The following is a 24,512-nucleotide window of genomic DNA, read 5'->3' on the forward strand; positions in this document are numbered from 1 at the left end:
CAGAGTCTCTTCCACCGAGCTAAATCTAGTAACAACCACCAAATTACAAACAGAAAGACAAACCAAATAGACCAGCAGATTTTTCAACAGGTTGCTCCAAACATCCTAGCACATCTACAGTGGATTATGATAAAGGACGGTCAGTTATTTTAGTTTCTCTCTCACAATGACAGAAAACCTTCATCAGGAATCGGAAACTGGTCCCTAGTGCCCAATACACCTCCACCCTGAAACTCAGGAACCTTTCATCCCTCCTGAAATGGAATCCCTAGTCGGTACTCACAGGAGTGAAGGGGTTCCCTTCCATCCACCATCTAACGGGAGTACATGCTCCTGCCCTAACTCCCAAATATCACATCACCCACAACGATAATTACCAACTATGGAGCATTCACTGTATGACAGACACTGTGTTGATTACCTGACCTCAGACTGTGAGTCTACTAGGTACCTAGTCTCACTTCCAAATCACCAATGAGGAAACTGAAGCTTTGAGGGATCAGAGCTCTGGCATATCTGAAATTCAAATTTAGGCCTCTCTGACCCAGCATATTTAAACATCACCCTACAATGCTTCACTCTCTGAAGTCTAATTATGGAGCTCCTACTGAGTCAGGCCCAGAGCTACACTTAAGAGGGCATAAATAATAAGAAAGTTTATAGTCTTGAAGTAGAGACAGATGAAGAGATAATTGGCACAATTAAATATAGTTCTGGACAAAGTACTATGAAAATGGAGCAAGGGGTAATTAACTTTGCCTGAGAGAAGAGCTGGGGCAAGGTTTTACAATCTGAGACCTCAGCAACGTGTAAGACAGTGTCATCAAAGGGAAAAGGGACACCAGGGGATAAAAATGTATTGTAGGCCAAAAAAAAAATTTTTTTTAAGTCTTGATAGCTTGAAAGTCTCATACTCCTCCATTACCCAATCTAACATGTATTTCAAAGACTTGCTTCCTCCATCCTTCCTCAAACCTACCTTGCTAATTTTCACTGGCAAATATAAGGACCCCCCCCAAAAGTCTCACAAAAACAAAAACAAACAAGACAAAAAAACTAATATTTACAAATGTTCCTAGGAAGGATAAAGCAAGGACATACTTATACAATTAGTAAAGCAGATTTAAAAGCATATGGCAAAAAAGAGCCAAAGAAAGGTAAAATTGCATATGGAACTGCACAATGTCATGTCCAATTTCCAAATTAGTCTCAGTTACAGGACTTCGAAAGAGCTGTACTTATTAGGTGGAAAAACAAGATCCTTAAGGATTTGTCTGTAAACATGTATTCATCAAAGCTCACCTTTTTTATGGAATGGAGCTGAATTCCAGGCGTATCTAAAAACTGTCACTTAAGCCTTTCTTTACCTTGTATAAGCTTATGAATATCTACTTAACAAGGGAGTTAAAAAAATCATACAATGCTTTGTGTGTGAAAGCACTTCATAGAACAGTCAAATGTTCAAATAACTAAATAAATGAATAGATTTTTACTGAATGCCCCCTGTGTGATGGACATAGAGGAAAGGATGATTAAGAAGTAATAGGATGTTTAGGAACATTCTTTGTGCTAACTACACTTAAGAACGGACATAGTGTAGGTGGTACATTTCCTGTCTTGTTTTATCGTAATGTCTACAAGGTCCAAGATGAACTGCTGTCTGAGAGCACTTTGAGCACTAAAAACCCACAACAGACTGCAATGAGTGAGTCTCTAAGCACGTATCAAACAGCCTATCAGATATGAGGACTGAGGATCACACTTTGTCTTTTCAACCACATGGTAAAATAATCAGTAATGTAACCTGATAGGAGAGAAAACTGATATTCTGAACCTAATACTGTCTACAAGACTACACAGCACCTAAGAAAAATCCCAACTTAAATCCCAAACTATCCACTATCCTTTACATTTAAAGCACACAAATTACCCTTACCAACTTTCATCTTCAGTAGAAAGACACTATACAAACCTAAACCAGACATTTTCCAGGCACAGAAACATTCCTCTTCAAATTCAACAGCAAAGGCTTCCAAGGATATAAAAGAGTCTGAACCACTCTGAATACACGGCCTTCATTCAGTTGCCTAAATGACCTGTACTGGCAGCCTGCATTCTGGGCACAGATTAATGCACCTAAGTGCCACAAATAAATCAAGACAGCCCAACCGCAATTCCAAAGGAGTGGAGATATTCTGCTTGGTTCTTGTGAACAAAACAATGGCAAAACAAAAAGTCAGCAGAGTAGGATGATTAACATGAATCACTAGAAAGAAAATACAGCATTCTTCTGAGAAGCCAGGAGTGAATGTTCGACTACTTTCTAAGTCTCTTACTACTCCTGAAGATAAAGATACGAATTGGATGAAATTTCAATTCTCAGTTTTAGTTCCACTGCACTTAAATACAGCATTAATTCCCTTCCCAAACAACAGTACCTTTATATCATTAATTGTATAATACATTTTATACTCTACTCATCCCCTTCCCTTCTAAATCCATCCCCCCTTCTCCACCCCATATCTGCTACTTGTTGATTCCACAATCTCATTCCCCACCAATCACTTAAATCCTTAAAAAGGTCTTTGACTACAAATTCCCCTTTGCCGGGCACATCCGATTCAACTGCTAAACTGCACTTCCGTAATCTTGCTTACTCTCCCTTACTCTCTAGCTTCCCCTTCATTATCTCTTAACTAGACCTTTGTAATAATCTTGTAACCAATTTCCTTTTCGATGGTCTCTATATTACTACTAAATTAATCCGTTGGAAACAGAGCTCTTCATTCCCCTGAACAAAAATCTTCAATGGCTCCCGATGGCTACATATTCAAATTTAGTCAAGGCTTTGGGTGGACTGATTCAATCTGTTTTTCCAGCCTTTTGGTTTTTTTCCTTCATGCAGGTTATACTTAATCTGACAAAAATTCTTGCCCTCGATTTTATCTTTGCTTCTCCCACTGTTCCTTCCTGAACATCTTTTCCTCCCTCCATGATAACTGGAAGCTCCACAGGGCAAGGAACCATGTCTGTTTCATTCTTTATTGTATGTGTGCTGCCTACAACAGTGCTTCAAATACTCATTGAATGAATGAAAACCACTCTACTCAAAGCTCAGCTTAACAGGTATTCCCACCACGGTCCTACCAAAAGTCAGCAAAATGTCTTTCTAAAACTTCCCCAATGTCTTCGGTGAAGGTGGGGAGATTCCCACAGCATCATGTGCCAGTTCTAAGGCACTTACTATTTCTATCCCATACATGGCTACTCTAAGGCACATACTCCACCATAAATAACCTCGTCTGGTACATTTATGAATCATCTCCTACCACAATGCTTTGCACATAGTTTGAGTACACACAAAATAGATACACTACTTTGCTGTTATATTCATTCATTCACTTACTCAATATTTATAGAGCTTATTATGTGCCAGGCCCTGTTCTTTTCATTGGGATGCAGCATTGAAAAAAGGAGAAAGTCCTGCCCCTATGGAACTTATAATCACAAAAGAGATGAAGACAGTAAGCAAGACAATTTCTGATGGTGGTTAACTGTGGCGAAAATTACGATGGAGGTGATATGATCAATCTGGAAGGAAGATACCTACCACAGAAAGGATGACAGGACAGCATAAAGGTTAAAACTGGTCAAACCATCTGGCCCACTTTCTGGTTCTCCAAAGAAAATCACAAAATGAAAGTTTTAGGCACCAATATTTCAATCACTCAACAGTGGAAAATAATGCCCAAAATATACATATAAGGGTTAATTAAAGCCTACAACATCTATTTGTTTTAATATTTTTAAGATAAGGATAGATGTTGGTTCTTTGAATTGACAGAGGGAGAAATCAAGAGTTCCATTCTGAACTGAATGAAACCGAGCTGCCCATTAGCCACCAAAGTAGATAAATCAAGTAGACTACATGGGACTACTTAGTACGGACAGCACGATCACGTCACTGTTGTCAAGAAAACATATTGTGAGGGAATAATCCTGCATGAAAGTGAAAAGGGAAAATCAGGATCAAACTCAGTGTTAGAATAAAATTTCTTACATTACCAAATTAGACTATACCAACAAATTGTACACACATCACTTATTTCCCTTTAGAATCTGACCTGCAGAATAGGAATAGGCAAGACAAAGCTGTGACTAAATGTTAGTTCACAGTAAACATTCTGGAGCTTCTAGGGTGGGTGGGTAAAAATATTTGTTTTTTATGGTACACATTTCAATATTATTTTAAAAAGAAAACCATACTGATAACAGCTAAGAAGACATTGAAATTTTTTGAGTCTTTAATAATAAAAAAAAAAAGGTTATCAGAATAATACAAAAAAGCAAGCATATATTGGGCATTATTCTAAGTGAAATAAGTCAGAGAAAGATAGTTATGTATGGAATCTAAAATTTTAAAAATTCCAAACTCACAGACAGTGAAAAAATTGGTGGTTGGGGTGGGGGAGGAATAGGTGAAAGGATGGGATAGCAGGCTACAAGCTTCCAGTTATAAAATACATAAGTCATGGGATGTAACATACAGAATGGTGATTATAGTTAATAATACTGTATTGTATACTTGAAGTTGCTGAGAGAGTAATCAAAAGGGAAAAAATGTGTAGCTATGTATAGTGACGATGTTAACTGGACTTACTGTAGTGATCATTCCACAATATATACAAATACAGAATCATTATGTTATACAAAAAATGAACACAATGTTATATGTCAATTTTATCAATTTTTAAAATGCATATATTTGTATATATAAAGGGACAGGTGAAAAAATGCAAAGGATATTCAGCTGATACTAATAATGACTAAAGCTTAATGGTATTAAAAATTCTTTCCTGTTTGTATATCCACACTATTTTTCAAACAATACAGATTTTGTATATTCTTTTTAAAAAACAAGTGTTTTTAGTTTTATAATTCAGCCACTGAATGAAGAAATAATAAATCAAAATAGGGAAACTAAAAGCTAGTGGAGCAAAACGGCTAGATTTTGGAGGAAAAAATGTTACTTTCCTCCATTTCCTAGTTATTCATGTGATAAGAACTATTCAGAAATGATAAAACCTAAAAATCCACCTTAAAACATTTTCGAGACAAAATGAGCTTTCAAGAAGTAAAGGAAAAACAGGCCCAGTAGGCCTAAACCAGACCCTAAGCCACCTTAAGAAAGGAAGAGCTTTCTGCCAAAAGCCCTTTCTGGCCCAGCCAATATGCAGTCCACAGAGCCCAATTCTCATCCAGGAGAACAGAGCAACACAGGCAGCAAACTGCCTGTCGGGGCTTGCAAATTTAGAGCTGTCAACAGTGACTAAAATCCACTTGCATCTTAAATCTTAGTTAAAAAGTTACAGCAAACACAAATGGCAATATCCAAATTTAAAATTTTAATCTAAGCATGTACTTGTACAGGGCACCAAAGTTCTAGAGGGCAGGTACTACTCAATAGAGCCACCTTTTTCTTCCTGTTGGGAACGTCTACCTTTCTACCTCTTAACCATAAAGCTGCAAACCATCTCAGTTTTTCTTCTGGCAAAAGGCTGGGATTTTATAACCAGGCATCCTTATCCTTTTATTTTATTCTCCAGTCTACGAGTAAGAGTTCTAATTCCAGGTACAAGAAAGCACCGCTCACTCTCAAACATCAAGGTTCTCAGTGCTTACTGACTCTTCACAAAAACTGAAGAACAGGGAAGTTAAATGACTTGTCTACAGTCCTGCCATTTAGTCAGTGGTGGGACAAGCAAAAGGACAACTCCTATTTCCAATTCCCTGCTCAGAAATGCTCCCACAACCAACTCCACAATTAAATACACACTGTCCAAGGAGAAGTATACAGATCTCTCTTCATCTTCTAAAAGGAAGAATTGTACGAGTTGGTCCATCAAAAATGACTAGCCTATCCAGGAGGTTAAAACATTTTTTCCACCAGCCCATCTCAGCTATCAAAAAAAAGTCAATAGGATTCAAAATGTGAATTAAACAAAACGAAGGCTTACTTCTTAAACAAAGGCTACTAATATCTAAATATAATCGAGAGCAATCTAATGAAGGCTGATGATTACATCTAATATTATTCCTGAAACGTAGCAGTTCCACTCACTGAGTGCTCTCTAGGTGCCAGGCAAGGTGCTGGGTAGTCTGCACACATTCATTTCATTCTGACAACTACTCTATGAGGCAGTACTTTGATCATCTACATTTTACTGAGGAGGAAAAAATGAAACACACAGATGCTAACACAAGTTATATACGGCTAAATCGATATTCAAATCCAAATCTGTCAGACTCCAGAACTCTCATTCCTAATATTATGCTACACTTTGCATACTGAAATGTGAATATGGGTTCAGAAAGATATTTGTTCTTAATTTTATATTTTAAATAAAATAATATTTGTCCATTGGAAAATACATTTGAGCACCATGTATGTGCCAGGCACTGGTTTAAGGCATTTGGAATACATCAGTGAACAAAAGAGAGAAATCCTGGCCCTCAGGAAGATCACATAATGGTAATCGAGCAGCTAACATGCACCTCGTTTTGATCACTGCTCAGAGTGTTTTACAAGCATTAACCCATAACAACTATGAGGTAGAAACTACTATTATTCCCACTTTACAAGTAAGTAAACAGATACTGAGGGGTTAAATAACTTGCCAAAAATAACACAGGTGGAAGAGTCAGGATCTGAACCTAAATAGTCTGGCTCTCAACTCCTAACCTCCATGCCATTGTAACTTATGTAACAAGCCACTTAATTTAAATATATTCCAAATAAACCCAACCATACCACATTCAAATGTCAACAAATTTAGGCTCAAAATATATTCTAACAGTAATAACCACTTTAGTAGTTGCATATGGAATTGTTATCAAGTAAACTGGTACAAAAGACATTTTAAGAATCATTTTGCCAATCATCATTCAAGGTTTTGTTTTTGTTTTTTTTTAACTACAAATGATTACTTTTCCAACCCAGTTTAGGAGGAAAGACCTCAATTTTCAGAGAAATGTCACTATTTCGATACCTGAATCCTAAAATTATTTTGCCAATATTATGATTTATTAAAAACATAGTATCCTTAAGGATAATTTTTAAATGAACCCTAAAGCTTTGTTAATTTTTTAATTTAAAAAAAGTTCCTTTGGAAATGAAACAAGAACATTATTCTATTATATAAAACTGAGGAAACTGGAATCAGATCCAAATACAGAATCCAATATCTAATTTAAGAAACAGTGTAACATTAAAAAAAAAAAACAAAAACCAGTACAATAGAATGTGATTTTGACTTTGAATAAAGAAATTAACTCAAATTACTCCATTAGAAATTTCAATTTTGGTTTGTCACATCTTAGAAAAACTAAATGCCTTAAATTATCATTAATTTTGACCTATTCAGCAAATAACAAGGTTAACATTTTTTTGCTTTATTTTTTTCATACACGAGCTCAAAAGACATGAATCAACTTATACAACTATAAATGATATTCAAGATATAAATTTTTAAAATTTCATAAGCCACAGCTTCAAAAAGTGGCCTACTTGGCAAACTTTCTTAGACTCTGGTTTAGAAAACATTGTTTTTAACCACCACCCCACCACACACACACAAAAAGCAGCATCACACTATAATAGTGTAAGGTTAGGTAAGGGCTACGTGGAAATACTGCCAAAATTCTGGAATACAAACTCCTAATGCAATCCGCCAATAAGCTGAAAACAAATTAGACTGTGATTGCTAAAGGGGATGAGCTGTATTTATATGGCTTGCCTGGAAAGTTCAATAAAAAAGAAAATTGAAAAAGGAATTATGGGTGGAGGCCATAGCTGGTAATATGGTATAAGTGGTAATGTGCCTGCTTGGCATGCATGAGGTCCTAGGTTCAATCCTCAGAATCTCCATTACGTAAGTAAGTAAATAAACAAAAAAACAAACAAACAAACCTAATTACCTCCTCCCAAAAGAAAAACTTTTTAAATTTTAAAAATACTTTAAAAAATTTAAAAAAAGAAAAAGGAATTGTGTTCTCTATAGCCTCCATCTTAGCACCTGCTGACACATAAATAGGTACTTTAAAAAAGTTAAAGACAGAGCAGAGCAATTACCTGTTAGGACAGTTTAAAAACACTGCTGGTTAACTTCACCTTACCAATAAAACTAAGTATGCCTAAAAATACCAAAGGAGAACGTGCTTAACTGAAGCCCAACTTTCTACCGTTCATAAAATTTGTTCAGAAGAGCCTCTCAGCAGGAGTGCATACTTTCTGGAAAGCAACTTGGCCATCTGACATGAAACACGTTCGTACCCTTGACCCAGCGATGCCAACTCTGGAACCCATCCTCAGGAAATGCAGATCAAATTGATGTACAACAGCAAAACCCTGGAAACCACTCAAATGTCCAATAATGAGGAAATGATCAAATATATTACAGTATGTCCACAAGTTATGCCATAACAGAATAAATTATGAAGGCATTAAAGACGGTTTTAGGCACAGAAAAATGCATACATCACAATTAAAAGAAAACAAACCAGGATATGAACATTATAGACAGCATTTTTAAATGGCATTTGGACACATATATTTTTTAAAAAGAAAGATGAAAAGGAAATACTCTGAAATGCTGACAGTAGTTAACCCTGGATGGTGGAGAATAGTGGTTTCTTATATTTTACAGTATTCTTTTAAAATTTCTACTCGTAACCTTGTGCTACTTTGCTAATCAGAAAAAAGATCATCTAAAAAGAATATATAACTATTTTTTACAGTTGCAACACATTCTGTATCCATGTTCAGTGACATTTCATTTTATCTTTGAGAAACCTAATAAGTGCTTCAAGTTGTGAAATATCTTCTATGTTAGTCATTTAAAATGCCTTATTGCACTCTTAACAGCTTCTTAACGAGAACATTTCACTTTGAGATTCTAGGCCTGCACAGAAAAAATGATGGCAAGAGGGATGGGGGATAAAGAACTGTGAAGAGTTCTCTAGCAGGATGCTTCAGGTTCCACGACTCGGAATTTACATTTGAAGCCGAGTTCACTGGAAGGCTACAGTAAAGTTTCAGATTTGTTCAAGTTTAGAGTTGAGCTACAGTACATTTTCTTTAAAAACTGTTTTCGCCATTCTTACCCCAAAGTAATTAAATAACAAGTACTTTGATCACAGAATTATTTCTGCTTTTTAAAGATACTAAATTTAGTTCAATAATCCAATGCCCAATAGCCAGTTATTTAAATGTCCAAACATAGTATTATAATATTCCACTATTCCTACTTTCCATAGATTATCATTCTTTCCCCTAATATAGACACATATATACACATATGCACACAATCGTGTGTGTGTGTGTGTGTGTGTGTGTGTGTGTGTGTGTATAGTCTTCAAATTTTAGTCAAAATGCTTAAGATGCTTGGATTTAAAGTGCTACCCGGATTCATAATAGTAGTACATTTACATTAAAAAAAAGATGTTTAAAGGATTAAGATCTCCCAATCCACAGCTCTATGGTTCTACCCTCAGGTGGATCCACAGAGGAAGACAAGAAAAGTAGAAAGTGCATTGGCCCTGGGTTCTAATTTTATTTCTGCTACTAATTAGCTTTGTTGCCTCAGGAATTTCACTTAACCTTTCTGGATCTCCTAGCTACATCTATAAAATTAGGGTAAAATTAGACCACTTAGTTAAGGTTTCTACAATTCTTTAAAAAAAAATTATTCTAGGTCCAGATTTCTACAATCTTTCCAAATATCTTCTTTTCCTAATTCTCAGCAGTAATAAACTTTTCCTAGGATTAACCTTTGAGGTAGCAACACTTCATAAAAATGTAGACAAATTTTTGTAACACTACTTATTTCAAAAATACAGAAGGTGTTTAAAACTCATCCTATCACATTTTGGTAAATTCTATTAAACATTTCTCAGTAACTATCCTATCACCAATCTAAGAGTCTCAGATAAAAAGAAAGTTACTGAATATACATTACACATATGGGACACATGATTTATTATGCAATGACTGTTACAACACCTGGCAATGGGCAGTATTTCATTCCCTGACACTCATCAAAAATTAAGGACTAGAGGTGTTTCTTTTTTTAATGTTCAAAACAAAGAGAATACTATGTAAATTAAGTGTTTCGACATAAAGTATTAGGTAACATGTGGTATTATTTGGGGTTTTATTTATTTTGGGTTTTTTTGGGGGGGGTAACTGGGTTTGTCTGTTTGTTTGTTTGTTTTAATGGAGGTACTGGGGATTGAACCCAGGACCTCGTGCGTGCTAAGCACGCACTCTACCACTGAGCTATACCCTCCACCTTCATTTTGGGTTTTAAACCCTAAGAATATGAATTTTAGGATTGAAACTCTCTGTAAGCAAACTGCCAAATTTCAGAATTTTCAGAATTCAGAGACCAAATCCTACAATAAGTAATTCAGCTTCATAAACCTTTTGAGTAAGTTAAATGACTTCTATTAAAATTTTCTTAACTTTTAAAGTAGAAAAGATAGCCACATTTTACTTTGATGTTTACAAAAAATTGACTTTTATCTAAGTAAACTGGCTTCACCTGAAGCTTTTCATACCTGGGAAGTTACTAGTTGAACTTGAGAAATGGCCAACTTTCTAAAGTGACACATAGTGTTCAACACGTCTGAATTCCTGAGTCTATAAATCAAAACACTTTCTACAAAAAAATAGTGCGTTTTTTAAAAAAAAGATCAAGATAAATTTACTATTCTGGACATATTGTTTCTATCTAAAAGTCTGTAAATTTCACTTTTAAGTACTTTTTCCTCATTGTCAATATATTCTTGTAAGAATTACAGATTAGGTTAAAGCCTGAGGTTTTTTTTTTTTGAAGTATGAAATTTACTGACATTTTTTCTTTTCAGTTTCTTAAAGGTCACAAGCAATTACAGTCACAATTTTTTTCTTAACAGAGCCTACCCACAACATATCATTCAAAAAGAATACTCTAACATTAAAATAATAATTCACTTTTAGTTCAACAGTTTTCCAGAAGCTATGTTGTTAAAATAATCTAATGCAAAAAAGATGGGGGGGAGGACATGATGTGATTACTTGCCACTATCTATAAATCCAGTACAGCAGGCCACGTTTGGATATACACACAAATTCAAAGGAGGAAATGACACCAGCCAGCTTTCTTCTGAACATTTTTCAAAATACTGTTTCTGCATTAAATGAGTGTACCCATTACATACAATAACAGCAGTTACCATTTACCTAGCCCCTTCTATGGCAGGCATGATGAGAGTCATTTAACATCATGTACTTGCAGCAAATCTGTAAGAAACCTATTATTATCTCCTTTTAATAGACAAGAAAGCAAGGACTGACTGAGAGAGGATACAGGCTGCTAAGTGGCAGAGCCAGACTGCAAACCCAGGCTGCCTGACTTCAAAGTTCACACTCGTTATATTAAACTACACTGTCAACTAAAAACATAAGCATGACTTTCATGCTTATGTTTTTAAAAGTTCCTCAAAGATTTACTAAACTTTTTTAGGTTTCCCGAGCTTAACTAGTTGTCTGCAAAAAACTCAACAACTGACTGCAGTAATACACCTATCGACATTATAAATTACTTCAGTCTTGTCAAAGGGTAGGATTTACAAGGAGATTCCAATTCTTACTTAAAGGGAATATCAGAAAATTTACAGTTCAGTGAGCTCAACTGCACTCAGGCTGATCTTTTCCACATCATATAAAAGCTCAAATATGGATACTTAGCTCAAAGTTTTTCCTTATTAATTTTAGGGGTATTAGATACACATTCCACTCATCTACACATATTGAAAAGGTAGTCATTTCAAGCACTACCCCCCAAAACCATATTACAAAAAGAGCCAAACAAGTAGGCAAATTTTCTTTATGCTTATAAGCAACATTCCTCAAAGGAACTCTGGGTTCTGCTAATCTCTTTCTCCAAGTCTTACTCATTCCTGTGGCTCTGTAACTGCAAGGACTAAGAGTCACAAGTTACACAAGCTCTCGTGTTCTACAACAAGGGAGATGTGTTTGAATCACTCCCATAACCAAACCAGTTGGACAGCTAGTCTCCTATTAAATAGGGATTTCACCCATTATCTAAAACGTGGAGGAGCTGCTGCCATCTCTCTTTGGAACGGCTCTAAAGTTCACCCCCGACAAGCACAAGCCCCTACCAGCTAAGACTGAGTGAGTCACAGCAACTCCCAGGCTCTAAATAAAGATTGAGAGAATCTCTCGTTCTTATTCCTTCCCCAGCCAACCAAACAAGCAAAATGTCATCATCCTCCTTCCCCTCAATCACTGTGGGATAAACAGCACACTGTGTATAGGTTCCCAGGGCAATTTCCCTCCCAGACACCCCTGCCCTGTACGTGGAATGAGCTATATTCCTGCTGAATCCCTTCCTCTCTATTCATGTAGGAAAGCGCCATCCCAAGAGACCAACCCCTTTCTTTCAACGTAGCTGGCTGACTGATAAGATCCATCTTACCACGTCGACGAGGGCAATTAGTTCTAGAAAAGCGGAGACCCCACCCCCAACCCCTACAACTGCTCGGCTTAATAAAAGCTGAGCACTACTGTGAACTGGCTGGAAATGTCTCTCCCCAGCTTCTACCCACGAATGCAGCACAATCAACTGGATCTTGGCCCCGAGGGAAACGGATGAAAACCAGTAACTGAATTACAGGGGACAAGCTGCCCAAAGAATTCAGAAAGGAGTCCACAATGGTCCCCTGCTTTTCTCACAATGGGACTTTTCGTCCCGAGTGGCGAGTGAGAGGATCTAAATTTTTATGCTTTCTCCCAAGACAGACGGACTCGCCAAATCCCACCCTTCAGGAAAGTGACAAGCTGGAGTTAACCCTTCCGCTGCCCCCAGAGAGCAAACCCGAAAGAAACTCCAGTCCTCCAAGAGCTTTAAAAATCTGACAAGCCCAATTCCACCCTTTCCAAGCCCCGGCCGCGACGAGGACACACACCTTGGAAGAAGATGACTACATGGAACTAACCCTTCAGCTGCCGATCTCAGCGCTACACTTCAGCCACCAACACGCGGGAAACTCCAAGTCCTGGCCCTCGGGGAGGTGACGGTCACGTCTTGTCTCCCCGCGTCCCCCACCCAAACACACACAATCCCAAGAGCCCCGCCGCGCTGAGGGGAGCCCCAAGCCAGGCCTTCGGCGAACGCCGGGCCTGACCCGCGGGCTGCGGCGCCCTGGGCGGGTGAGCGGGAGGGCACTCACCGCGATGACATTGACGAAGGTGGTCTTGCCCGAGTACTGCAGCCCCACGAGCGTCAGCTCCATCTCCTCCTTCCAGAAGAGCGAGCGGAACCAGTCCAGCAGGCGGGAGATGAGCGCCAGCATGATGGCGGCCGGCAGGGAGGACGGACCGGCGAGCGGGCGCGCAGTGGCGGCGGCGACTTCCACACGAGCGGGCCTCTGCCCGGATCCCCCCAACGGTTCCTCGGGGCCCCGGTGCTACGCTGGCGGACACGGGCGGGCGGCGGCGGCCGGAGCCAGGAAGCCGAGCAGGTCATATGACTCGCCCTACCCCCCACGCTCGTCCCCGCGCCGCCGTCGGCGTCCACAGCAAGAGCGGCGGGGCCCGCCCGGCTAGGTGCGCCCGCCGCCTGCAGCGCCACCTGCTGTGGACTCGGCGCGCAGCGCCGCGTACCAGCGCTCCGACCTCGGGCTCCCTTTCTACCACCCTCCATGGCTCATTGATGTTGGTGAATTCATTCATTCTCTCAACAATTGTTTATTGGCAGTCTCCTCTGGGCAGAAAGACTTCAAGACTGGCGGAGTCAGCATGAAAATTGCTTTCCTACATAGCAAAAGATGGAAGCCCCAAGTGTAAATCAGTAGGGAAGTGATTAAATAAATTCTAGTATGTCCCCAAAAGGGAATACTTTACAGCTGTTTAAAAAAGAATGAGAACGTTCTCTATTAACTGATACAGAATGATGTCCAGGAAATATTTTCAAGGAACATAAAGGCAAAATGCCAGCTATGTATTAAATGATAGTTTGGTACAAGACAAGAAAACAAGAATATGGGGAATGGGAGATTGAACCAATATATATTTTTAGAAGTTTGCTGTGGCAGCTCCAGGCAGAACTGACTGTAGGAAGGCGTGATGGGTTGAACTGTGTCCTCCTGAAAGGATGTGTTGGAGTCCTAACCCCCAGTACCTCAGAGTGTGACCTTCTTTGGAAATAGGGCCATTGCCGTTGTAATCGGTTAAGACGGTCTTAGTGGAGTATGGTGAGCCCTTAATCCAAAATGACTGCTGTCCTTCTAAGAAGATAAGAGACGTACACACAGGAGGGGAGAGAGCCATGCAACAACAGAGGCAGAGAATGAAGTGCTGCAGCTGCAAGCCAGGGAACACCAAGGAATAGCCAGCAAACCCCCCGGAGCTGGAGGAAAGGCATGAACAGATGCTCTGTCCCAGCATCAGAAGGAACCAGCCTTACTAACATCTTGATCTTGGACTTCTGGCCTCCAGAACTGTGAGACAATAAATTTCTGTGGTTTTAAGCCACAGAGTTTGTGGTCCTTTGATACAGTGGCCCTAGCAAACTAACCCAGAAAGAAAGGGCAGAAGCAGTGAGATGAGTTAGGAAACTATCATACCAGCATAAGAGAGCCATGGTGCTGGCTTTGTACACGACTTTGTACACACTTGGGGGTCGGCCACTACGAAGCTTCCATTCTGGTGGCAAAGACAATGAACAAGCAAACAAACTAATTTCAAAACGGGAAGTTGAACATTCCTCAACCTTTACAATGATCATAATTCTCTTCACCTCTAAAATCATTTAACAGAAAAGTCATTTCTTACCTCCTGGTTCTAGTCTCCCATTAAAAAAAAAAACTTCATAAAAATTTTTATCATAAAAGCACACTATGATAGTTGTAAAAAAAAAATCAAATAGTACAGAGGTATAATAAGAAAAAGGTAATCTGTCTCTTGGCATCCTCAATTCCCCATCTCCGAAGTAACTCATTTTAAGAGTTTACTCTTTAAAAAAGGACACTATGAACTCATCTACAAAACAGAAACAGACTCACAGACATGGTAACAATCTTATGGTTACTGGGAAAAGGGGGTGGGAAGGGATAAATTTGGGAGTTTGAGATTTACAAATGTTGGCCACTATACATAAAAATAGATTTTAAAAAAGTTTCTCCTGTATAGCACAGGGAACTATGTTTAATATCTTGTAATAACCTTTAATGAAAAATATATATATGAGACAGAATATATGTATGTATATGCATGACTGGGCCATTGTGCTGTACACCAGAAATTGACACATTGTAAATGACTGTACCTCAATTTAAAAAAAGAAAGAAAAAAAGAGTTTACTGTTTTCTGATCAAATAAACATTTATACACATATATGGGGTAGAGAGTTTTCTCTTATGCACAAAAATGGAAACATGTTGTAGCCATTATTCTGTAGCTTCCTTTGTTTAACTTACAGTTAAAATTATTTTATTAAAAATAAAGGCAGAAATATTCAAAAATATTTTCAAAACTCATCATTTCCTAATTATTTTAATACAGTTTACTATAATCTATGTCCTTGAAGCTCTCTACCTGTATTTTATCCATATGATGCAAATACCTTATTATAGGGAGTCAATGAACATTTCTTCCCAGCTCTGGGTTCATCGATGTCACACTGGTAGCTTGAAATCAACCACTGTGGGAATACCTGCACCATAGAAACTGGCAGACACTACAAATTAGGTTCCTCCCTTCCCAGGAGAGCCAGTTGTTAGATATTTACCAGCACACTACAGATAGTACCTCATTCATAGGATTAAAATGAGAATTAAATAATAGTGTTAGCCGACAGTGAGACCCCTAAATTAGGAGGCCCACCAAAGTGTGGGTCCTTGCCTCATGGCTGGAAAAAATTCCCAGCTGATGCAGAGGGACAGAGCGAAAACTGCTTTTATTTCTCAAAAGAGGAAAAGGAAGAAAAGCGCTCAAGTGAGGAAGAGGTGCTGGAATGGGGAGCCTTCAGCCAAGATGGGTGGCAGGGACAGCTCGGGCCCAGGTTAGGCCATGTGGACTTTTCTGGGAGGCTTCTGCCATCACGTCCTCCTCCTGGCTGTGATGGAGCCAATCAGTCCTTGCATGGGCTTTTTAGTCCTCGTATGGACTTTGTTGTCATGGCAATCGCCAACTGTCACGGTGCTGGTGGGTGTGTCATTTAGCATGCTACTACATTACAATGAGTGTATAATGAAGTCAAATCCTCCACCATCTTGGACTGGATTCTAACCAGTTCTTGTTTCTTCTCTGCAGTTGCCTTCTGAGACTTAGAAAGAGTAACTGGTTTCTAGTTGGGGGAGGGGCACGGATATGATACTGGGGGCAACAGCCCTGGCAACAAAAAGGAAAGTTGCTTTTAACCAGAATGCCAGCCATCTGGTGGGCCCAGCATCTTCCCTGACAAAAAAAAAAGAATAAAAAAAACTCCGAAGATTCTGTTCAGCCATGAACGTTTTTAAAGGAATTGAAGGAATAATCTCAGTTAATCATTGAGAGAGGTGGTCAGAGCGGTTGCCACCCCCCAGTGCCTGCAGGCGTGTCCTAATCTATTGCTTGAGCCTGCTCTTCTGTGACTCAGGGAGGCCTGGGAGACTTCAGCTTTTCTATATATAAGAGTCAGAGGTGGGGGGGAGGTGCCTCAAAGGGTCCTGCTCCCTTTCCGTAGTAAATTAGATAAAGCAAGGTAATGAAAGGCAAGATATGCTTACTGTGTACAGAGTTCATAGTTTGAATGCCTGATTCTGATACCAGCTTCTCTACCTATCTCTGTGTGAACTGTGCGAGTTGCTTAACCTCTCTGTGCCTCTATAAAGGGAGATAATGGTGTTCTTTGCCTCAAAGGATAACTGTGAGGACTAAATGAATGAGTCCACAGGAAGCTCTTACTATGTAGCACCTGGCGCAGCATGAGCATTCACTAAATACTAGGCATTATTTCTGGAACACAGTGACTCAGGACATTTGGTCACTAATTCAGGGGCTCTGTTTCTCATCTGTAAAACAGGGGTAAAGATATCACTCTTATTTGAGATTTTAACTGAAAGGGCATTTTCTGCTGGACTCAGTCCCTGACGTAGTCTGGCGGTGAACTCTTCCCTCTGAACTTCATCTAGAATTAAGTTTAAAAACATGGGAGAGCAGGATCACGTGCTCAGACACATTCATAAGTCACATGTAAAGGTCAGGAGTCCTGGTGTGCTGGGAACGTGGATGATGAGGACAAGTGATAAGCCTAACCCATGGGTTTGCTACCTGGCTGTTGTATAAGACATGAAAAATTCCATGATCAGAGCCAAATGCATCCTTGAAGACCACTTTAGTTTTAGCTCTGAGAAAACTGAGGGACAGAGGAGGAAATATCGCACCTAGGGACATGATTTTGAGCTGTCATCTCCTTAAGAAGAGGGATCATTTCTACTTAAACCAATAAACCCATTCTGAGAAAATGAGTCGGTTAATGTCTCACCACTTCGCTGTTTCCTCAGCTTCACGTTTGTCTAACGGGATAATAGTTTTAGACAAAGAATAAAATGAGCGTGACGTATTCCATATGTTTCCACCGGCCTGATTATCAGCTTCATAGCATCTTCAAATGACGGCACCTGGGCCTTCTCGGCAGGACACGTCTGCATTTTGGCCAAGTCAGTCAAGAAGCCATAATCTTTCATTAGCCATGGATGTCAGCCCAGGTCGTAGAGGCAGCCTTTCAAAATCTATAAGGGGCAGAATGTCAGCTCTGTCTTTTAAAAGGACAGTGCCAGCTTCAGGAAAAGAGAAGCAAGAACCAGGTAGGGAGTAGTCTAGAGAAGAAACATTCCTCGTTAGTCCAAAACTGAGCTGGCCAACCCCACTGTAAGAACAGTCAATCACTTGAGAATTCCAAAGGTAGAAAATAGATACTCCACACAGCTCGGCGTGATGCAAAGCACCCTCTGCTAGGAAGGAAAAGCCTTATCTCGAAAAAAAAAGTTCTTATTCTGGCTTGAAAAACTAAACAGTGACCTTGGGCAAGTCACCTCTCCTCCCTGGGCTTTAGTTTCCCTATCTATGAAGTGAAAGTTTGGGTAAGATAAAATTTAGGAATTCCCTCTCTCTAAAATCTTGTGATTTCATAGGAGTCTGACTGAAATGTTCGGGAAGGGATTTCTACATGGGGAAGGGAATAATTTTTTAATAGCTTTTTTTTAGGGGATTTTTAAGTTTACAGAAAATGGAGCAGGCGGTATAGAGTTCCCATAACCTGCTTCCCACCCGCTACAGCTTCTCCACTTGTATTTGTTACATTTGTTATAAAAGATGAACCAATGTTACTACATTATTATCAACTAAAGTCCATAGGGTACATTTGGGTTCACTCTTTGTGTTACATAGTTCTACGGGTTTTGACAAATGTACAGTGTCATGTATTCACTGTTACTATATTATACAGAATAGGACATACAGAATTCCCTAAAAAACCTCTGAAATAACTCTCTTAAATTTGACAGTCTATGACTTTGAATATTTAAAAGAAACAAAGAAACATGGAATGTCACCCAAAAAAAACCCCACAACAACAACAAAGAAAAGAATCATCAGTGGAACTCAGAAACATCTACATGACCATGGGATAGAGGAGAAAGGGACCCAAAGGATTTCTGTTTGTTGGAGCAGCGAGGTTCAGCCAGGCCTGAAGCTGTTCTTTTGAGTTTTTCAATTATGTTCGATAACCACTCTCTTTCTCCTTAGGCTGTTTGGATCTGAGTTTCTGTCAAATGCTCTGGTAAGAATCCTGCCTAAAATAGATTTAAGAATAAAAACAAAACCAAAGACTATCTATGAAAGGAATAAAGTAAGGTAAGGAAACGAAATAAAAACCAACAAAGTCAAAGAAACAATAGAAAATCAAAATAATACGCTGTACAGGATAGATGCAGTAACTTTTTTCAAGTGGGTCTCTGCTTCATCCAGGTCATCACTGCCGTTTGGTGGATTTGATGATGAGTCAGTGTTATTGTTTCAGGGGTAAAAGTATAAGCAGACAGGGTGAGGGGGTTCCCCAGAGAAAGAGGACCAAGGATGGTTTTCTTGACGTAAGAGAAGCCATTTTTGGCCTAAGCCGTTTTGTGATCTAAGCCTGGCCCCAATGCTTGTCAGTGAACAGGTCTCAGTAATTAATGATTTTAAGGGAACACAGGAGAGAAGGAAAAGTTATCAAGAAACAACAGTTTATCGGTAAGAGTCCTGGCTCTTCCTCGAGGGATACTCGTAACAATCTGATGCGTATCTCTGAGTCCTGCAGGAACTAAGTCCCCACCGTGGTGGAGGATGGTAACCACGTGCTGAGACCCCAGACTGGTCAGAACCTAAGGGATGATGATGTGGACCTTTTCTGGCCCTCGTGACTTTAATCAAGTAAAGCTTGGACTCTGGCAGCCTTTGCCCCAGTTCTGTGCTGAACTCTTCTCTGCTCAAGCCCCTTCATGAATATGCATGTACTCTTAGCTTTAAATTTCCCCAGTTTTGCTCTTTGGGGAGATACTGCTTTGGGGAAGACCCCTGGTGTTCTCCTTACTTGCTGCAAGTGAGAAAGTCCTTCCTTCTCTTGCTCTTTGGCTGGGTTGTATCTTTTGGCTCAACACACATCGAGGCGAACCCAGTTTGGGGGTAAAAAAGCATGCATTTTGGAGTCAATCAGGAGCTGGTCTGCACCCCACTTTTCTCCCTTCTGACCTTTGGTAAATTGCTTCACCTCTCTGAACCCAAATGGAAATAGTGTCTACCTCTCAGGGCTGTCACGAGAGTCGAATGAAAAGTACAACAGCATCACTTAGCACCGTGCCCTGTTCACAGCACGTTCTCCTTAAATGCCATTGTTATTACTTCTCACATCCGAGATTCCAATGCCTGATGTGGAAATTCCCTTTTGTGTCTTCCTGCCACAGGCGCCCTACCCAGAACTCTATCGGCACAGCCCCTCCTAAGCGTTCCCGGTCTACAGCAGCATGCCCTGGGAGTCCTGTCTGTGCTGTCCTCACGGGTGCTTTATAATGAGCACTTAGGATACAGCCGGTGGCTTCAGTGTCCAAGCCAGGGAGGAGGATTTTATCACTGAGATTGCTCAGTACTGCAGCACAGCCGTCATAAAAAGTTGGTGAATTGTTGTTGGTTTGTTACTGGATTTATCTTCTACAGACAATGCGCCCTAGACTGCAGCATCCAGTGCCCCCTTTGCTCTGCCATCACTCTGTGCAGTGGTTATTCCCTGGCACCCGTCATTCCTACATCATAAAAACATCCTCCTGTCACTTTAAATTAGTGCACACACTTCTGGTTCCATTACAAATATATGTAGTCTTAAGAAATTGAAAAAAACAAAAAATGTATTTCAGGTAAGAAGTCTCCTGGTGCCCAGTTTGAGCCAGCTGCAGAGTGGACCTTTGGGAAGGGACAGAGGACAAGACTGGCTGCTTCTGTTTCTGGGTGTATTCACTTCCCAGGGCTGTTGTGAAAACGGACCACAGACTAGGAGGCTTGAACAGCAGCAATGTTTCGTTCCATAGTCTGGAGGCTAGGCGTCTGAGATCAAGGTGTCAGCGGGGCTGGTTCTTTCCGAGGGCTGAGAGGGAGAATCTGTACCAGGCCTCCACCCCAGCTTCTGGTAGCTTGCTGGCAATCTTTGGTTCCTTGGATTGTACCGGCATCATTCATCTCTGCCTTCAACTTCATATGGCCTTCTCCCTGTGTGCGTGTCTCCCTCTGTGTCCTGTGTCCAAATTCTCTTTTTCTAAGGACACCAGTCTTACTGGATGAGGGCCACCCTAATGACCTCACCTTAAGTTGGTTACCTCATCTGCAAATAAGGTTACATTCTGGGGCACTGGCGGTTAGCACTTGAACTGGAGGGGTAGGGGGGGACACAATTCAATTCATAACACCTGCCTAAGTAGTTACCCCTGTTCTTCCATCAGTAGGATGGACATGGAATTATCATCTAAAATGGGACCCTTTTAAGAGAGAAAGGGGGTGCTGTTCATAATTATGCCAGAACTTCAGATGTAAATCAGAACCATCCTGGTCACACTGGGGCATATGGTCACCTTACCCATGAAGCATAGACCTAGTGGAGGTAGGGAGCGGGGTGTGGGGGCCAGAAAGAGTTGACTTGACCAACACCACCACGATGGATGCTGGCACTCTCCAGGCACGGCAGATGTTTCACACTGGCCGTCTCCCTCCTGGAGCTAAAAATACTGGGAACATCACACCTGCAGTTCACTCCATCCAGGTGAATGCATCTCTGTTTCAGCAGGCAGATTAGGGAGTCCTTCCTTTAGAACCAGAGTATCCAAGAGTCTATCTTTTTCCTGCTGAGATATCCTCACTCCACCAGGACTGCAGTCTCCATGGACAAGACCTAAGGCAGCCCCACTTCAGTTCTCTCCACACGTGATCCACATCCGGTTCCCTGGAAACACTGTACTTTGCCTTCACAAACTGTGAGGATCAGACTGGCCCCATTGTAGTAATGTCTTTTTCTCTTCAGTCAGAACAGCTAGCCAACCCCAGAGCTGCATGTTTTAGATCACCCAGGCAGCCTCTCTAAGGGGTCCCTTTAAAGCCCCTGTCCCTAGGTTTAAGTTAACATTGTCCTTCACTTGGGATGAGGATTGGGGAACTCATCAACAGCTCCCTCCAAGCACCTTTTCCTTTAATTCCCCCTCTGGATCCCTTTCCTGCCCTCAGTGGGGGTGAAGGGTTCAGCACCTCCAAGCTATCTCTTTTTGCAAGTCCTGCATGGCGAACTCACACATCTCATTGATATGGGACATCTACAATTTTGGTGATTCAGACAAAAGCAGAGCCAAATGGTTTCACTGCAACAAACTTTTACCTGATAATTACTAACCAGACTGAGGCCCTCTGAAGGCAGGGATTGCCTTACTCTGCTGGGTGTCCCCAGCCTCCTGGCTTTCCCTCTGACACCCGGTAGGGGGATATGCAAATACTCCCGATGAATGATGTAACAGCAAGTTTCCAGTCGTCTCTACATTCGGCTCCCTGTCCTTTGACAACGTTTCGGTTTGGTTTTATTAAACCCCTACAGCAACCTTTGATAATGGAATAAAGAGACAGGTGCAGAAAGGGAGACGCAGGTGAACCTCTGCCCAGCTTCGGAAAGGATGCGGGCGGGTGCCGCGGGCTCGGGGCCGCGCCGCCGCCGGTGCGCTCCAGCTGGCGGCTGCCGGGAGCACTGCAGGGCTCCTCCGGGCAGCGAGGGGCGGGAACGCGCTTCCGACGCGCAGCGGGATCGTCTGGGATGCTCCAGATGTTTATCCGCCGCCAAGCCGGGTTCAAAGGCGGCCTAGAAGCTTTCAGAAGAGACACGTCCGTCCAAAACGCCCCCGGCGTTGACCAGACCCAGGCAGGTGGTGTGCCCTGCGGAACACTGATTCAGGGCATCCAAAGAAAACTTTAATAACCTCGGGTTCTACACACTGCTCTGGTGCCAAAAATAAGCTATGGAACAGAAACACTTGAATAGAGCTTTCAGACTTTTTTTTTTTTTTTTTTAAAGTTCATTATTATTTTACCGGTTGCTCCTAGCAAAAGATAGAGGCACTTGGGGAAATCACTTTTGACATGAGAGCTATTTTCTATCAAATAATTTACATAATATAGATAATAGAAGTAGCCTCTGATTGGTGTAAATACTTCGAACAACCCAGATGTGTATCAGGTAGAAAATATAAATCACCACCCGCTTCCTGGCCCCTCTAGCTTCACTCCCTCTCAACAGCAGTAATCACTGTTGACAGCTTGGTGAATTTCCTTTAGTAACAGTAGTAGTGGTAATAATAATAATAACAAAAATGAATCTAGGACTCACTCATGTGTCAGGCACTGTGCTAAATACTCTATGTAGACTGTTTCCTTTAGTCCTTACATCCTTCCTATGTGATGGATACTTTGACTACTCCCTCTTTACAGACATAAAAAACCAAGGCTTGGGGAAGGTAGGAAACTTGCCTATGTTTGTGCAGCTTTCTGCCTATTTTTCTCAGGAGTACACACAGATATATGAGTGCATGTGTATGTGTTTATGTACAGTTTCTATTGATGAAGGATAACATGTTTTTGTGAAACTTGCCTTTTTTTCACGGAACACATTATAGGCACCTTCATATCAGGATTTGTAATTCCCCTTTGTTCCACTGAGCAAGACAATCTCTTCAAACCTGTTTCCCTGTTTTCACCAACATGAAAGTTAACTTATGTAAGTAAAGTACCTGGCAGGTATATAGTAGGCACCCAGGAAATTATAACTATTAATATCATGATGAGCATTACTAGTTAATGGTCAGGTGAACTGTCATTAAAGGAGGAGTTTTGGTTGTTTTAATTTAATGCAATCATCCTTATGCAAGTAAAATCTACTGAATATAAATAGCCTTGCCAGTTCTTTCTGGGTATTTTGCTTCAAGGTTTTTTTTTTCCCCCCAACTCTTAACAGAGGCAATGCGGATTGAATCCAGGATCTTATGCATGCCAAGCACACACTCTACCACTCAACTATACACCCCATCCCTGAGGGTTTGGGTTTGTGGGCTCAGAAAGAAGGTGGGGAGGGGGAATAGACAACTGGGAATGAATGTTTAAGAAACTGTCTAATGAAGCTCAGAGAAGCAAACAGAAAATGCAAAACAAGCAAAATCCCGAGAAAAAATCTGACAACAAGAGATCAAGTCTAATGTCTTTCATATCATCTATAAATCCCTCTGGCCTCTTGAGATCAGTTCCTGGGTCTAAATGAGGTCTGCCCAGAGCCAGACACCTAGTGAGCCTTTATGGAGAGCCTGTCTCACAGAGCTCCAGTACCGTCCCAGAATCATGTGGACATCTTTTTTTTTTTTCTTTCTGTCCTGTCTTTAGAGTAACTACTTCTTCATGAAGTAGTAAATTGCAGTTGGCTTCAAGAGTAGAGGTTGCAAGCTGACATCACTGATTTGTAAGTTCCAAGGAAGGTTCCCACAGTTACAGGAGGTAGGGACTCTAAACACTGATATTTCCATGTAGAAAATACAGATTTGATATCTCCTGTAAACTTCTTCTTGCCTCTGCTAAATAAAACAACACACTGAGAATCCTTTGAAATTGTGCTTTTGTTCAACAAACATTTGCTGAGCACCTACTGTGTGCCAGCACTGTCCTAGGCCCTAGGCATTAGGGTATCGATGAAGAAAACAGGAAGAAAGAAGATCCTCTTGGAGTGTTCATTCTATTGGTCTCAACCTCGAATGGGCCAGGAAAACCACTGTTTCTGATGATCTATTTTCAGCAACCCTTCTGTGGCATACACGGTAATTTAATAAAAATAATAATTCCTCATGCTTATTTAACCAGTATGAAT

The 24,512-nt window shown here is 40.6% G+C and overlaps 1 protein-coding gene and 1 non-coding gene across 2 annotated transcripts in view; both read right to left on the minus strand.

Moving 5' to 3' along the window:
* Nucleotides 1-13,604, minus strand: part of ARL8B (ADP ribosylation factor like GTPase 8B) — a 47,317-nt gene extending 33,713 nt beyond the window's left edge. Inside the window, 3 exon segments of the mRNA XM_032458044.1 lie at nt 13,294-13,455; nt 13,457-13,504; nt 13,506-13,604. Of these exon segments, the coding sequence (XP_032313935.1) occupies nt 13,294-13,455; nt 13,457-13,504; nt 13,506-13,589 (294 nt within the window). The 5' untranslated portion in view covers nt 13,590-13,604.
* Nucleotides 10,275-10,346, minus strand: TRNAA-AGC. The gene has a single exon. It is a non-coding gene; the product is annotated as a tRNA-Ala (tRNA).
* Nucleotides 13,605-24,512: the final 10,908 nt, after the last annotated feature.

Source organism: Camelus ferus, chromosome 17 (genome assembly GCF_009834535.1).
Source record: "Camelus ferus isolate YT-003-E chromosome 17, BCGSAC_Cfer_1.0, whole genome shotgun sequence".
In the NCBI taxonomy this organism is placed as follows: domain Eukaryota; kingdom Metazoa; phylum Chordata; class Mammalia; order Artiodactyla; family Camelidae; genus Camelus; species Camelus ferus.